This window comes from Entelurus aequoreus, linkage group LG11, assembly GCF_033978785.1.
Source record: "Entelurus aequoreus isolate RoL-2023_Sb linkage group LG11, RoL_Eaeq_v1.1, whole genome shotgun sequence".
NCBI lineage: Eukaryota > Metazoa > Chordata > Actinopteri > Syngnathiformes > Syngnathidae > Entelurus > Entelurus aequoreus.
The window spans coordinates 13,566,865-13,584,001 of record NC_084741.1 but is presented as its reverse complement, the minus strand read 5'-3'; the positions used below and the strand labels follow the sequence as shown (position 1 = coordinate 13,584,001).

At 37.4% G+C, this 17,137-nt stretch overlaps 1 protein-coding gene across 2 annotated transcripts in view; it reads left to right on the top strand.

The window, feature by feature from the left end:
- Positions 1-17,137, top strand: part of si:dkey-17m8.1 (C-Jun-amino-terminal kinase-interacting protein 4) — an 81,760-nt gene that overhangs the window by 34,465 nt on the left and 30,158 nt on the right. For both annotated transcript variants that reach the window (XM_062062540.1, XM_062062539.1), the window contains exons 15-24: positions 1-69; positions 4,969-5,101; positions 8,090-8,176; positions 8,240-8,287; positions 8,365-8,506; positions 8,935-8,977; positions 15,425-15,505; positions 15,585-15,652; positions 15,750-15,898; positions 15,973-16,144. The exon at positions 1-69 is cut by the window's left edge and continues 51 nt beyond it. In XM_062062540.1, coding sequence (XP_061918524.1) covers positions 1-69; positions 4,969-5,101; positions 8,090-8,176; positions 8,240-8,287; positions 8,365-8,506; positions 8,935-8,977; positions 15,425-15,505; positions 15,585-15,652; positions 15,750-15,898; positions 15,973-16,144 — 992 coding nt within the window. The remainder of the gene's footprint in view (positions 70-4,968; positions 5,102-8,089; positions 8,177-8,239; positions 8,288-8,364; positions 8,507-8,934; positions 8,978-15,424; positions 15,506-15,584; positions 15,653-15,749; positions 15,899-15,972; positions 16,145-17,137) is intronic.

Genomic DNA, 17,137 nt, shown 5'->3' with positions numbered 1-17,137 from the left:
GACTATACCGCCGCTGACTCGCCCTCTGGCGCTTCAACAACGACAGGAAGTCGGTCAAACTCAGGCAGAGTATGCAAACGTTCTTTATTCTTGTTTATATCGTCTGTATATATTTTTTTCCAGTGTTTCTTAACCATTGATAGAGAGCTGCCAAAAAAATTTGTTTCCCGTACTCAGTTGTAATACACTTTTCCACCACTTGTGGCAGTAATGACAATATCAAACAGAAGAAGCCAGGAGCTAAAGTCATAGAGAAGATTCTTAAGCGCAAAAAAATATGACTAAAGTCGTGAAGCTGTGTTTCATTTACACTTTAATTCTTCTTCTACAGTAGAGTAGAGTTTTGGAAGAAGCCAAACTTCACCCAACCCACCCGGATTCTTCTCTTAATTTCCTCATTGTTGAAGGTGATCTTCTTCCCCAGATTTATGTAGCGATCTACTCTTCCTAGTTCTTTCCCTCGTGAAGTCACTCTGGAGTTTGGGTTGTTGTTGCTCATCGTGGACTTGAGTTTCCTTTTATGTTCATGTTGAGGCCTGCCTTGCTGCTCTCATGAATCACTTCCTGTAGTTACTCAGCGGTGTGGCGAATCTCAGATTGTTATTCCCCGTCAACTCGGATTCCTTTGTCCTTCCAGTCAATATTCTCGAATGCTTCCTTCGGAGCTGCAGTGAATAGCTTAGATCAGGAGTGTCCAAAGTGCGGCCCGGGGGGCATTTGCGGCCCCACGGCACATTCTAAAAATACGATGAAAAAAAAACAAAAAACATAAAAAGTGGTATAAAAGAGCAAACAGGTGAAATGTAACAGGAAAATGTTGCATTATTTACTCTAATAACACAAAGCTGCCATGCAGGCTGTTTCTTTCTTTAAAAAATAATCATGAATCAAAATCAATGTATAGGTCAATAATTCAATTATGACTTATTGACCTATTCAAGGCTCCATTTACTTCACATGAAATATTCCACTTTGAGATATTTTGGGGGGAAAATGTTGCATATTTTTTGGTTGCCATTTAAAAAACAAAGTTTTTTAAAGAAGGGCCTAAAAAGAACAAACAAAAAACATAAACAACAATAAAACTTATAATTGATGGATAGATCTGAAGCTGATCTTGAGACTATTGTGGTAAAAGTTTAAAAAAATGTTGGATTTATTTTTTTAATACTTTACTGAGCAGGACCCTTTTGGATCCCCAATAATTTTAGTGGGACTTTTTTTTTTTTTAAGTGTCATTGCTCAAAAAAATAACGAATTAAAATCAATGTTGTTATGAGTTATTGACCTTTTTAAGACTCCAATGATTATATAATCTCAAATATTCCACTTTAAAATTTTATTTGGGGAAAATATTGCATATTTTGTGTTTTTTTTTCATAAAAAAACACGGTTTTCCTTGACAAAAATGGCATACAACTTAAATCTTTAAAAGCGTTATATTGACAGATAGATCTAATGTTGATCTAGAGCAGTGGTCCCCAACCTTTTTGTAGCTGGGGACCGGTCAACACTTGAAAATTTGTCCCACAGACCGGGGGGGGGGGGGGGGGTGGATTTATTTGTATTATTATTATTATTTATTTATTTTTCATAAAGAAATCCAATCATGTGTGCTTACGGACTGTATCCCTGCAGACTGTATTGATCTATATTGATATATAATGTATATATTGTGTTTTTTATGTTGATTTTAAAAAAAATATATATTTTTTTTTTTTTTTTTTATTTCTCGCGCAGCCCGGTACCAATCGGCCGCGGCCCGGTGGTTGGGGACCACTGATCTAGACATTTAAACCTTGAATAATAATAATAATAATAATACTAAATAATGACACATTTGTTATATTTTTTTTGACCAAAACCTTTTGGGGTCAACGGGATCAAGTCTGAGTGGAGGCCTAAATGTATCTTTTTTATACATATATTGTATTGTTTTTTTTTAAAAAATAATATCAAAATGGACCCCGCTTGCTTTGATTTTTCAGTGTGCGGCCCTCAGTGGAAAAAGTTTGGACACCCCTGGCTTAGATGATACAGGATCTCCCTGTCTGACTCCTCTCAGGATTCTATTGAGTCAGAGTCAGTATCATTTTTAATGAGTTTTTGTATATTACTTTGATGATTTTTATATACTTCTCATCGATATTTTGCTTTTCCAAGGCAGCCAGAAGGGACTTGTGGTGTATTTTCAGTCATCTGGCTTAGTACATGCAGATTGTTCGTATTTTCGACTTACAATGGCATTCTTTTTGTATCGTTTTACTTTTGTAAATTTACCAAAAACGTCACCGCGGAGTTGTTGAGTCTGTTTAGCTGATTGGAGAGCTGGCTTACGCAGCTAGTGGGTCCACGACCATGACTTCTGTTTTGTTTGATCAGCCGTTTTACTGCCGTGTTACAGACACCGTTTTATCAAATATTTTTGTGTAAAGAACTAATTTCACAATGTATGTATATCATACATACATACATATATGCGGCTTATAGTCCGGTGCTGCTAACATATGACAAAATAACTTAGTGGGTGCGGCTTATATACCGGTGCGCTCTATAGTCCGGAAACTACGGTCTTCTTTTTTTCTCACAGATTTAGAATTGTATTGTGTTTAAAAATTAAAAAATATATATATATATATATATATATATATATATATATATATATTGACCTTTATTATTTATTTAAAAGAGGTACTCAAAAAATGGATTCACATCCGAATTGCGATTCTTATTTACCCCGTTTTAAAATAGATCCATAATTTTCAAATATCAATTTAAATAAAAAAAAATTGTCTTCCAAAACTAATTCGGAGCGGCTTGTATACAGGTGGGTGCGGCTTATATACGGGTGCGCTCTATAGTCTGGAAACTACGGTCATTTTTTTTCCTCACAGATTTAGAAACGTATTCTGTTTAAAAAAATATATATATATGTATATATATATATATTGACCTCTATTATTTATTTAAAAGGGGTGCTCAAAAAATGGATTCACATCCGAATTGCGATTCTTATTTACCCCGATTTTAAATAGATCAATAATTTTCAAATATCAATTTAAATTAAAAAAAATTGTCTTCCAAAACGTATTCGGAGCGGCTTATATACAGGTGGGTGCGACTTATATACCGGTGCGCTATTTAGTCCGGAAACTACGGTCATTTTTTTCTCACAGATTTAGAAAGGTATTCTGTTTAAAAAAAAAAATAACAAAAATAATATATATATATATATATATATATATATATATATATATATATATATATATATATATATATATATATATATATATATATATATATATATATATATAATATATATATATATATGTATATATATTGATCTCTATTATTTATTTAAAAGGGGTGCTCAAAAAATGTATTCACATCCGAATTGCGATTCTTATTTACCCCAATTTTAAATAGATCCATAATTTTGAAATATCAATTTAAATAAATAAAAATTATCTTCTAAAAATTATTCGGAGCGGCTTATATACCGGTGTGCTCTACAGTCCGGAAACTATGGTCATTATTTTTTCTCACAGATTTAGAATTGTATTCTGTTTAAAAAAAAAATATATATATAGATCTCTATTATTTATTTAAAAGGGGTGCTCAAAAAATGGATTCACATCCGAATTGCGATTCTTATTTACCCCGATTTTAAATAGATCAATAATTTTCAAATATCAATTTAAATTAAAAAAAATTGTCTTCCAAAACGTATTCGGAGCGGCTTATATACAGGTGGGTGCGGCTTATATACCGGTGCGCTCTATAGTCCGGAAACTACGGTCATTTTTTTCTCACAGATTTAGAAAGGTATTCTGTTTAAAAAAAAAATTAAAAAAATAATATATATATATATATATAATATATATATATATATGTATATATATATTGATCTCTATTATTTATTTAAAAGGGGTGCTCAAAAAATGTATTCACATCCGAATTGCGATTCTTATTTACCCCAATTTTAAATAGATCCATAATTTTGAAATATCAATTTAAATAAATAAAAATTATCTTCTAAAAATTATTCGTAGCGGCTTATATACCGGTGTGCTCTACAGTCCGGAAACTACGGTCATTATTTTTTCTCACAGATTTAGAATTGTATTCTGTTTAAAAAAATATATATATATATAGATCTCTATTATTTATTTAAAAGGAGTGCTCAAAAAATGTATTCACATCCGAATTGCGATTCTTATTTACTCCAATTTTAAATAGATCCATAATTTTCAATTATCAATTTAAATTAAAAAAAATTGTCTTCTAAAACTTATTCGGAGCGGCTTATATACCGCTCCGAATAGTCCGGAAACTACGGTCATTTTTTTCTCACAGATTTAGAATTGTATTTTGTTTAAAAATATATATATGTATTGATCTCTATTATTTAATTTAAAACTGGTGCTCAAAAAATGGATTTACATCCAAATTGCGATTCTTATTTACCCTGATTTTAAATAGATCCATAATTTTCAAATATTAATTTAAATTTAAAAAAAACTTTTTCGGAGCGGCTTATATACAGGTGCGCTCTACAAATACGGAACTTTATTATTATTGTATATTATTAATTTAGTTTAAATGTTTAAATAGTTTAGATTATCACACAGTGTAATTGTATGTATATTTATTCTAAATCAGTTTTTGTTAATTCCGTCTTTTGCACTATATTTGATTAGCATTTATTTTTGTAATCAGCCTGACCTAAGCCTTAATAATAATCTTTGTGCCTGCGGTTGCAAACTGTGAGTAGGTTAGATACAGTCATAAATAATAATAGTATTAAATCAAGAGTCAAATTAGAAATTCAGTGTTATCTGTTGTGGAAAAATTGGGACAAAAAGGTTAAGAACCCCTGATTTATTTACACTGCATCATATGAAAGCTTTCATACGTTGCAGTCGCCTCCAACTACGCATCTCCTGCGTTTTCTCGCTTTCTCTCCAGATCGTCCGCTCCTGCTGCTTTGTCGCCTCGTGCCAGGAGGAGGGAAGTCTACAAAGAAATCCGCTCCCACATATGGGGAACGCTAGGAAAATGCCAGCTGCACGGCTGGAGCGTGCCGCTCGCCAACATGCAGGTATTACGAACCAGGATCCACCTTATTGGCCGAGTGAGTATGTTTAACACACACAGGTCTTGACTGTGCAGTGTTAGCATGCTAGCATAGTAATGATGGCGTGCTAACAGTTAGTATGCATCGCGCACCAAGTTATGACTTTGAGGCAAAGGTGTCCAAACATTTTCACTGGGGGGCCGCATTGGGCTTAAAAAAATTGGGCTGGGGGGCCAAAAGCTGACTGCATGCAAAGTAACTATATGTATATATATATATGTGTGATTACATATAATTATAATAATATAATGAATATATAATTAATAATTATTACAATTCCTTTTGGAATTGTAATAATTTTTACGTTTTTTGTAATTAATTATTATTAATTATTATTAATTAATTATTAATTATAAGGGCGGCACAGGGGCACATGTGCCTCACAATACGAAGGTCCTGAGTAGTCCTGGGTTCGATCTTGCGCTCGGGATATTTCTGTGTGGAGTTTGCACCCCCCCGCGACAAAAGGGACAAGCGGTAGAAAATGGATAGATGGATGGATGGATTCCAAAAGGGACAAGCGGTAGAAAAAGGATGGATGGATGGGTTGTTAAGAGTATGTGATAGTTCGACCCCTATTTTGTTTACTTCTGTGACGACCTCCTTAAAGTTTTTTAATTAACCAGAATTATCAAGCTGCTAAAATGCGCCAAACATGGGTAAGTGTGGAGAGAATGTTTAGAATTTTCCCCATCATCCCTAATAATGGATTTAAATGGGGGTAGTTGTGATGTTTTTATGCTGATTGGACGTTTTTATAATATCTACAAAGTTCACTAAGCAGGATGTGTTATGTGTGACCATGTTTGTTGGCTTTGTGTGCTGGTTGGATCAGTTTTTCCTGCACCATGACTAGGGAAGGTTGTTTGGATTGAGTTATATAGGTAAATGATGTGCACCTATTCACATTGATGACCACTGACATGAATTCCTTTCGGATGGCGACGACTTTGCAGACTGCTGATTATATGAATATTTTATAAAAACACTGCAAATTGCTTCTCGTGCCGTCTCTTGGGCCAAATTGAAGACGCCGGCGGGCCATAGTTTGGACACCCATGCTTTAAGTTGTTTGTGTGTAAACCGTAAAAGACGACTGCATTTTGTTGCATAAAGGACAAACACCAAAATACAGTGAGGTTGTCACGTTGTGTAAATGGTAAATAAAAAGAGAATACAATGATTTGCAAATCCTTTTCCAGTTATATTCAATTGAATAGACTGCAAAGACAAGATATTTAACGTTCGAACTGGTAAACTTTATTTTTTGCAAATATTAGCTCATTTGGAATTTGATGCCTGCAACATGTTTCAAAAAAGCTGGCACAAGTGGCAAAAAAGACTGAGAAAGTGGAGGAATGCAAACACTTATTTGGAACATCCCACAGGTGAACGGGCTAATTGGGAACAGGTGGGTGCCATGATTGGGTATAAAAGCAGCTTCCATGAAATGCTCAGTCGTTCACAAACAAGGACGGGGCGAGGGTCACCACTTTGTCAACAAATGCCTGAGCAAATTGTTTAAGAACAACATTTCTCAACCAGCTATTGCAAGGAATTTAGGGATTTCACCATCTACGCTCCGTAATATCATCAAAAGGTTCAGAGAATCTGGAGAAATCACTGCACGTAAGCCATGATATTACGGACCTTCGATCTCTCAGGCTGTACTGCATCAAAAAGCGACATCAGTGTGTAAAGGATATCACCACATGGGCTCAGGAACACTTCAGAAAACCACTGTCAGTAACTACAGTTGGTCGCTACATCAGTAAGTGCAAGTTAAAACTCTACTATGCAAAGCCAAAGCCATTTTATCAACAACACCCAGAAACGCCACCGGCTTCGCTGGGCCCCGAGCTCATCTAAGATGGACTGATACAAAGTGGAAAAGTGTTCTGTGGTCTGACGAGTCCACATTTCAGATTGTTTTTGGAAACTGTGGACGTCGTGTCCTCCGGACCAAAGAGGAAAAGAACCATGCGCATTGTTCTAGGCGCAAAGTGTAAAAGCCAGTATGTGTTTGATTGATTGAGACTTTTATTAGTAGGTTGCACAGTGAAGTACATATTCCGTACAATTGACCACTAAATGGTAACACCCGAATAAGTTTTTCAACTTGTTTAAGTCGGGGTCCACTTAAATTGATTCATGATACAGATATATACTATCATATATACTATCATCATAATACAGTCATCACACAAGATAATCACATTGAATTATTTACATTATTTACAATAAGGGGTGTGGAGGGGGGGGCGCAAGTAGTGGACACGTGTGATGGTATGGGGGTGTATTAGTGCCCAAGACATGGGTAACTTACACATCTGTGAAGGCGCCATTAATGCTGAAAGGTACATACAGCTTTTGGAGCAACATATGTTGCCATCCAAGCAACGTTACCATGGACGCCCCTGCTTATTTCAGTAAGACAATGCCAAGCCATGTGTTACAACAGCGTGGCTTAATAGTGAAAGAGTGCGGGTACTAGACTGGCCTGCCTGTAGTCCAGACCTGTCTCCCATTGAACAGGTGTGGTGCATTATGAAGCCTAAAATAGCACAAGGGAGACCCCCGGACTGTTGAACAACTTAAGCTGTACATCAAGCAAGAATGGGAAAGAATTCCACTTCAAAAATGTGTCTCCTCAGTTCCTTAAACCTTTACTGAGTGTTGTTAAAAGGAAAGGCCATGTAACACAGTGGTAAAAATGCCCTTGTGACAACTTTTTTGCAATGTGTTGCTGCCATTAAATTCTAAGTTCATGATTATTTGCAAAAAAAAAAAAAGAAGTTTCTCAGTGTGAACATGAAATATCTTGTCTTTGCAGTCTATTCAATTGAATATAAGTTGAAAAGGATTCACAAATTATTGTATTCTCTTTTTATTTACCATTTACGCAACGTGACAACTTCATTGACTTTGGGTTTTGTGCATTTCTGGTTGCAGGAATCTGAGGAATGTGTGCCAGAGCCCAAAGAAGTGCCGGTCTTAACTCAGCTTAGACTCTTGGACCAAAGAGACTCCAGTGCAAAGGTGACACACGCCCGCGCTCACACTGTGAACCATGTTTAACGTTAAATGCTGCTGTGTTTTCAGATCAACTGTGCGCTCGCCGTGCCGCCGGAGATTTCAGGAGAGGCCACGGTGAGTTTGTCACGCGTGTTCATGCCAGCGTCAATCCCTTCACGTACACACTCCCTTTCCCCTCTCCTCTCCGTCAGTGTTCTGTGTGGGTGGTGTCTGGCCCCGCCTCCAACAGCGACGTCACCGTGATAGACCCCGCCCGATCCAACACTGTCCTGGACCAGTTCAGCCTCCCCCCCACGGCCCCTGCCCTCTGCATGTGTGCCGTGCCCCCCGTAGGTCAGTACCGTCACTCCGCACTAGGGCTGCACCATTATAAGAAAAAAAACTCATTTTGCCTCCAAAATTGTGATTTTTTTCATATTTAATACATAAAAATGCATAAAACTGCGAGGAAAAAAACGAGTGAAGGAGTTAGTCAACATATTCTTGTCTCAAGGTGCCACACATGAAAAAAAAACACAATTTACTCAGAACTTTTGTCTACATAATACTCTTAAACCAGGGGTTCTTAACCTTTTTGACATTGGGGCCAACTTTGCCGCAACCGAGGGGCCCGGGCCCACTCAAATATTAACACTGAATTAGAAATCTTAACTCTTGTGGAGTAGTCGTGCAGCCCTACTCCCACCATTTGGACTATTTGACTGGTAGAAGTGATTAACACCATCAGGCCTTCTGACACGTTCCTGTTTGTGTTGTGTCAGGAGACTCTCCAGGAACTGTGTGGATTGGAACTCAGGAAGGAAGGTACAGTTTGCTGAATAAGCACTCCATAAGCACACAAACATGCACACTGGAATTTAGGACACTTTCCCACAGAACTTGTCAACATTTGCTTGTTGAGATCACTTCTTTGTGTGTTGTTGTTGTAGTTTATTTTGACATGATGCTTCTTAGCACGATGGCGCAGTGGTTAGCGGCTGTGCCTCACAGCGAGAAGGTCCTGGGTTCGATTCCCTGGGTCTTTCTGTGTGGAGTTTGCATGTTCTCCCCATGACCGCGTGGGTTCTCTCCAGGTGCTCCGGCTTCCTCCCACGTCCAAAGACATGCACCTGGGGATAGGCCCCTCCCACCTCCACATACATGCACCTGATAGGCTGATTGGCAACACTAAATTGTCCCTAGTGTGTGAAAGTTGTCTGTGTATTTTGATTCTCAAATCAAAGTATCGATACTTTTGATACTTCAGATCAGGGGTTTCCAAACTTTTTCCACCAAGGGCCGCATGTTGGAAAGTCCAAGTATGCGGGGGCCGTATTGATATTTTTTTTATTTTTAAAGAACGCTAAAAACGGATATTGTGTCAGCTTTGAATTATAAGTATATTATTATTAATTTTCTGCTTTTTCCTCATTACATACCGAGTTTATTGCTCTTTTTTTACTGTTGTTTTTTCCCCTTGTAAGAATAGAATGCAAATACATGTATTAATGATACAATTGTGTAACTGCGTAACCTAGTGTGTCAAAAATTCTGCCTGTACGAAGAAAATAATGTTGAGTTTAGGGCTGCAACTAACGATTAATTTGATAATCGATTAATCTGTCGATTATTACTTCGATTAATCGATTGATAATCGGATAAAAGGGACAAACTACATTTCTATCCTTTCCAGTATTTTATTGGAAAAAAAACAGCATACTGGCACCATACTTATTTAGATTATTGTTTCTCAGCTGTTTGTACATGTTGCAGTTCATAAATTAAGGTTTATTAAAAAAAATTAAATTAAAATTAAAAAAACAAATATTACAAAAATGCCTCTGCGCATGCGCATAGCATAGATCCAACGAATCGATGACTAAATTAATCGGCAACTATTTTTATAATCGATTTTAATCGATTAGTTGTTGCAGCCCTAGTTGATTTAACTAGGTTTATTTAACCATGTTTATCATGGTTGTTGTAATTGTTCAAGTTAATTCATAAGTTAGTATTATTTTATTTTTTTAATTAACCAATCAATTAAACTTTCTTTATATTTTAAGTATATTTTAGTTTTATTTTGAGAACTTCTAATAGTTTTCACAATAATTTATAAGTTAATTTTTTTTTTTTTAACTAGCAAAAGCTTTCTTTATACTTTAAGTATATTTACATTTTATTTTGAGAGCTTCAAATATTTTTCTAATTAATTCATTTAGTATTATTTTCTTTTCAGTTAACTAACATAAACTTTGTTTATATTTTAAGTGTATTTTATTTTTATTGTGAAAACTTCTTTTTTTCAAATCAATTAATGAAAAAGTTAGTATTTAATAGACAGTTCAGGTCGGACGGTTTTTCACGGGACACATTTCCGGCATTGTTGTTGTTTCCGGATGAGGAGATGCTGCTCCCTTATTGACTGAAGTAAAGTCTGATTGTCATTAAAACAGTTAGCGCCATCTTTTGACACTTCTTCCACTCCCGTCCTTGCACGCTACACCGCTACAACAAAGATGACGGGGAGAAGACACATAGGAGAGTTTTAACTTGCACTTACAGATGTAGCGACCAACTGTAGTTACTCACAGTGGTTTTCAGAAGTGTTCCTGAGCCCATGTGGTGATATCCTTTACACACTGATGTCGCTTTTCGATACAGTACCGCCTGAGGGATCCAAGGTCCCTTTTTTCTGGCAACTACTCCTTCCACATTTTTCAACCCACTTCAACCGTTCCACCGTCAAATCATTCCTCTTAATCAGGACAAAAAAACAAAGTTGTTTTTTGAACTGTAAAAATTCCCCGGTTTGCCCGAAATTCCAGGAATTGCATAATACTATTTCTCAATTAAAAATGTTACTACTTCAACATTTCTCGACCGATTTGGAAAAATTCCAACACCAACTCATTCACAACATTCAAAATATGTAGCATTTTTTAAAAAAATCTCTCTTTTCCCGAAATTCCCAAATTTTCCAGAACTCCAGGTTTTTCCGGGACATTTTTCCCTTTCAGAATGAATTGGCCATTTTTCAAACTTCCACCATTTTCAACCTATTCAAACCATTCCACCTTCAACATATTCCACTCATCCTGGAAATTGTAACTATCATTTTTCCAGGTTTAAAAAAAATTCCAGGAATTCCCAGAATTTCCGCTTTTTTAAAACCTTTTTTTTTTCACCCTTTTTTCCGGCAACTACTCCTTCCACATTTTTCAACCGATTCAAACCATTCCACCTTCAACATATTACACTCATCCTGGAAATTCTAACTATCATTTTTCCAGGTTTAAAAAAAATTCCAGGAATTCCCATGATTCCCGTTTTTTCAAACCCTGTTTTTTTTTCACCCTTTTTTCTGGCGACTACTCCTTCCAGATTTTTCAACCGATTCAAACCATTCCACCTTCAACATATTCCACTCATCCTGGAAATTGTAACTATCATTTTTCCAAGTTAAAAAAAATTCCAGGAATTCCCATAATTCCCGTTTTTTTCAACCCCTGTTTTTTTTCACCCTTTTTTCTGGCAACTACTCCTTCCACATTTTTCAACCGATTCAAACCATTCCACCTTCAAAATATTCCAGTCATCCTGGAAATTGTAACTATCATTTTTCCAGGTTAAAAAAAAATTCCATGAATTCCCGCTTTTTCAAAACCTTTTTTTTTCACCCTTTTTTCCGGCGACTACTCCTTCCACATTTTTCAACCGATTCAAACCATTCCACCTTCAACATATTCCACTCATCTTGGAAATTGTAACTATCATGTTTCCAGGTTCAAGAAAACATTCCAGGAATTCCCAGAATTCCCACTTTTTCAAACCCTTTTTTTTTTCACCCTTTTTTCCGGCGACTACTCCTTCCACATTTTTCAACCGATTCAAACCATTCCACCTTCAACATATTCCACTCATCCTGGAAATTGTAACTATCATGTTTCCAGGTTCAAAAAAACATTCCAGGAATTCCCAGAATTCCGGCTTTTTCAAACCCTTTTTTTTTCACCCTTTTTTCCGGCGACTACTCCTTCCACATTTTTAAACCGATTCAAACCATCCCACCTTCAACATATTCCACTCATCCTGGAAATTGTAACTATAATTTTTCCAGGTTTAAAAAAAATTCCAGGAATTCCCATGATTCCCGTTTTTTCAAACCCTGTTTTTTTTCACCCTTTTTTCTGGCGACTACTCCTTCCAGATTTTTCAACCGATTCAAACCATTCCACCTTCAACATATTCCACTCATCCTGGAAATTCTAACTATCATTTTTCCAAGTTAAAAAAAATTCCAGGAATTCCCATAATTCCCGTTTTTTCAACCCCTTTTTTTTCACCCTTTTTTCTGGCAACTACTCCTTCCACATTTTTCAACCGATTCAAACCATTCCACCTTCAAAATATTCCAGTCATCCTGGAAATTGTAACTATCATTTTTCCAGGTTAAAAAAAAATTCCAGGAATTCCCGCTTTTTCAAAACCTTTTTTTTTCACCCTTTTTTCCGGCGACTACTCCTTCCACATTTTTCAACCGATTCAAACTATTCCACCTTCAACATATTCCACTCATCTTGGAAATTGTAACTATCATGTTTCCAGGTTAAAAAAAAAATTCCAGGAATTTCCAGAATTCCCGCTTTTTCAAAACCTTTTTTTTTTCACCATTTTTTCTGGCGACTACTCCTTCCACATTTTTCAACCGATTCAAACCATTCCATCTTCAACATATTCCACTCATCCTGGAAATTGTAACTATCATTTTTCCAGGTTTAAATTCTAGGAATTCCCAGAATTCCCGCTTTTTCAAAACCTTTTTTTTTCACCCTTTTTTCTGGCGACTACTCCTTCCACATTTTTCAACCGATTCAAACCATTCCACCTTCAACATATTCCACTCATTCTGGAAATTGTAACTATCATTTTTCCAGGTTTAAATTTTTTTCCAGGAATTCCCATAATTCCCGTTTTTTCAAATCCTGTTTTTTTCCACCCTTTTTTCTGGCGACTACTCCTTCCAGATTTTTCAACCGATTCAAACCATTCCACCTTCAACATATTCCACTCATCCTGGAAATTCTAACTATAATTTTTCCAAGTTAAAAAAAATTTCCAGGAATTCCCATAATTCCCGTTTTTTCAACCCCTTTTTTTTCACCCTTTTTTCTGGCAACTACTCCTTCCACATTTTTCAACCGATTCAAACCATTCCACCTTCAAAATATTCCACTCATCCTGGAAATTGTAACTATCATTTTTCCAGGTTAAAAAAAATTCCAGGAATTCCCGCTTTTTCAAAACCTTTTTTTTTCACCCTTTTTTCCGGCGACTACTCCTTCCACATTTTTCAACCGATTCAAACCATTCCACCTTCAACATATTCCACTCATCTTGGAAATTGTAACTATCATTTTTCCAGGTTAAAAAAAAAATTCCAGGAATTTCCAGAATTCCCGCTTTTTCAAAACCTTTTTTTTTTCACCATTTTTTCTGGCGACTACTCCTTCCACATTTTTCAACCGATTCAAACCATTCCATCTTCAACATATTCCACTCATCCTGGAAATTGTAACTATCATTTTTCCAGGTTTAAATTCTAGGAATTCCCAGAATTCCCGCTTTTTCAAAACCTTTTTTTTTCACCCTTTTTTCTGGCGACTACTCCTTCCACATTTTTCAACCGATTCAAACCATTCCACCTTCAACATAGTCCACTCATTCTGGAAATTGTAACTATCATTTTTCCAGGTTTAAATTTTTTTTCCAGGAATTCCCATAATTCCCGTTTTTTCAAATCCTGTTTTTTTTCACCCTTTTTTCTGGCGACTACTCCTTCCAGATTTTTCAACCGATTCAAACCATTCCACCTTCAACATATTCCACTCATCCTGGAAATTCTATCTATCATTTTTCCAAGTTAAAAAAAATTCCAGGAATTCCCATAATTCCCGTTTTTTTCAACCCCTTTTTTTTTCACCCTTTTTTCTGGCAACTACTCCCTCCACATTTTTCAACCGATTCAAACCATTCCACCTTCAACATATTCCACTCATCCTGGAAATTGTAACTATCATTTTTCCAGGTTTAAAAAAAATTCCAGGAATTCCCGCTTTTTCAAAACCTTTTTTTTTTCACCCTTTTTTCTGGCGACTACTCCTTCCACATTTTTCAACCGATTCAAACCATTCCACCTTCAACATATTCCACTCATCCTGGAAATTGTAACTATAATTTTTCCAGGTTTAAATTCTAGGAATTCCCAGAATTCCCGCTTTTTCAAAACCTTTTTTTTTCACCATTTTTTCTGGCGACTACTCCTTCCACATTTTTCAACCGGTTCAAACCATTCCACCTTCAACATATTCCACTCATCCTGGAAATTCTAACTATCATTTTTCCAAGTTAAAAAAAAATTCCAGGAATTCCCATAATTCCCGTTTTTTCAACCCATTTTTTTTTCACCCTTTTTTCTGGCGACTACTCCTTCCACATTTTTCAACCGATTCAAACCATTCCACCTTCAACACATTCCACTCATCCTGGAAATTGTAACTATCATGTTTCCAGGTTCAAAAAAAATTCCAGGAATTCCCAGAATTCCCGCTTTTTCAAAACCTTTTTTTTTCACCCTTTTTCCTTGCGACTACTCCTTCCACATTTTTCAACCGATTCAAACCATTCCACCTTCAACATATTCCACTCATCCTGGACCGTAATATCATGGCTTACGTGCAGTGATTTCTCCAGACTCTCTGAACCTTTTGATGATATTCCGGAGCGTAGATGGTGAAATCCCTAAATTCCTTGCAATAGCTGGTTGATAAATGTTGTTCTTAAACTGTTCCCTCGCCCAATCCCCGTTTGTGAATGACTGAGCATTTCATGGAAGCTGCTTTTATACCCAATCATGGCACCCACCTGTTCCCAATTAGCCATGTTCACCTGTGGGATGTTCCAAATAAGTGTTTGACGAGCATTCCTCAACTTTCTCAGTCTTTTTTGCCACTTGTGCCAGCTTTTTGGAAACACATTGCATGCATCAAATTCCAAATGAGCTAATATTCGCAAAACATAACAAAGTTTTCCAGTTGGAATGTTAAATATCTTGTCTTTGCAGTCTATTCAATTGAATATAAGTTGAAAAGGATTTGCAAATCTTTGTATTCTCTTTTTATTTACCATTTACACAACGTGACAACTTCACCGCTTTTAGGGTTTGTAGTTCAATTTCCGCTCTCCTCATATCTTGATTGTTTTGTCCCCCAGCATAGTGATCCATTCGGCCTCCGCAGGCAGGGGACGTTGTCTTCTGTCCGTCTCCCTCTCGGAAAGTGTCCACTCGCTCGTGTGAGTTGGCGGGGGGGGGGGAATGTAAATAAACGTTTTCCTGCCAGTTTTCCGATGTCCTCCTTTGTGCGCCTCACAGCTACTCCCAGGGTCGAGTGGTAGCCGGCTTGAGTGACGGGACCTTGGCTTTCTTCTCCAGTAGTGCAGGTAAGAGCGGCCCGTGTCCTTGTCCTTGTCCTTGTCCGTGTCCTTGTCCTTTTCCGTGTCCTTGTTGTGGCTGATGTGACGTGCCGTGGTCCGACAGGCGGCTGGAACCTGCGGTCCCACTCGCTGATGCCCGTGGGTTCGAACCCCGTGCAGCCCATTCGCTGCTGCCTGGCCAAAGGTGCACACTTGTGGGTGGGATATTGGAACAAAGTGCATGTGGTTGACCTCCACAGCAGAAAGGTGGAGGTACTGAAACCGCCATCAGTACGTCTTTACTTTCATCCGGGATGCACAATCTTCTCTTCTTGATATCGTTGCAGCAAGTCTTCTCAGTCTCGGAGCGCAGCGAGCAGCAGGTGCGTTTCCTGTGTGCCGGAGGAAGCGGCGTCTGGACCGCTTGCAGACTGGACCCCGTGCTCAGGCTGTTTGACTGGTCGACTGGGCGCCCCCTGCAGGAAGTGGACGTCACTGCTCTGGTGACCAAATCATTAGGTGCTACTCTCTGCTTCATTTTCATTATATGGTGGAACCTCCAAAGAAGGGGTGTCCAAACTTTTTCCACTGGGGGCCGCACACTGAAAAATTTGAGCATTTTGATATTTTCCTTTGTTTTCTTTGCTCCCCTCAGGTTTGGCCCTCAGTCATAAAAATGTTAAAGCCACACTTAAAGGCCTACTGAAATGAATTTTTTCAATTTAAACGGGGATAGCAGATCCATTCTATGTGTCATACTTGATCATTTTGCGATATTGCCATATTTTTGCTGAAAGGATTTAGTAGAGAACATCGACGATAAAGTTGCAACTTTTGGTCGCTGATAAAAAAAAAAAGCCTTGCCTGTACCGGAAGTAGCGTGACGTCAACGGTTGAAAGGCTCCTCACATTTCCCCATTGTTTTCAATGCAGCTAGAGCGATTCGGACCCAGAAAGCGACGATTACCCCATTCATTTGAGCGAGGATGAAAGATTTGTGGATGAGGAACGTTAGAGTGACGGACTAGAGTGCAGTGCAGGACGCATCTTTTTTCGCTCTGACCGTAACTTAGGTACAAGCTGGCTCATTGGATTCCACACTCTCTCCTTTTTCTATTGTGGATCACGGATTTGTATTTGAAACCACCTCGGATACTATATCCTCTTGAAAATGAGAGTCGAGAACGCGAAATGGACATTCACAGTGACTTTTATCTCCACGACAATACGTCGGCGAAACACTTTAGCTACGGAGCTAACGTGATAGCATCGGGCTTAACTACATATAGAAACAAAATAAATTAACCCCTGACTGGAAGGATGGACAGAAAATCAACAATACTATTAAACCATGTACATGTAAATACACGGTTAATGCTTTCCAGCCTGGCGAAGCTTAGCAATGCTGTTGCTAACGACGACATTGAAGCTAACTTAGCAACCGGACCTCACAGAGCTATGCTAAAAACATTAGCTATCCACCTACGCCAGCCAGCCCTCATCTGCTCATCA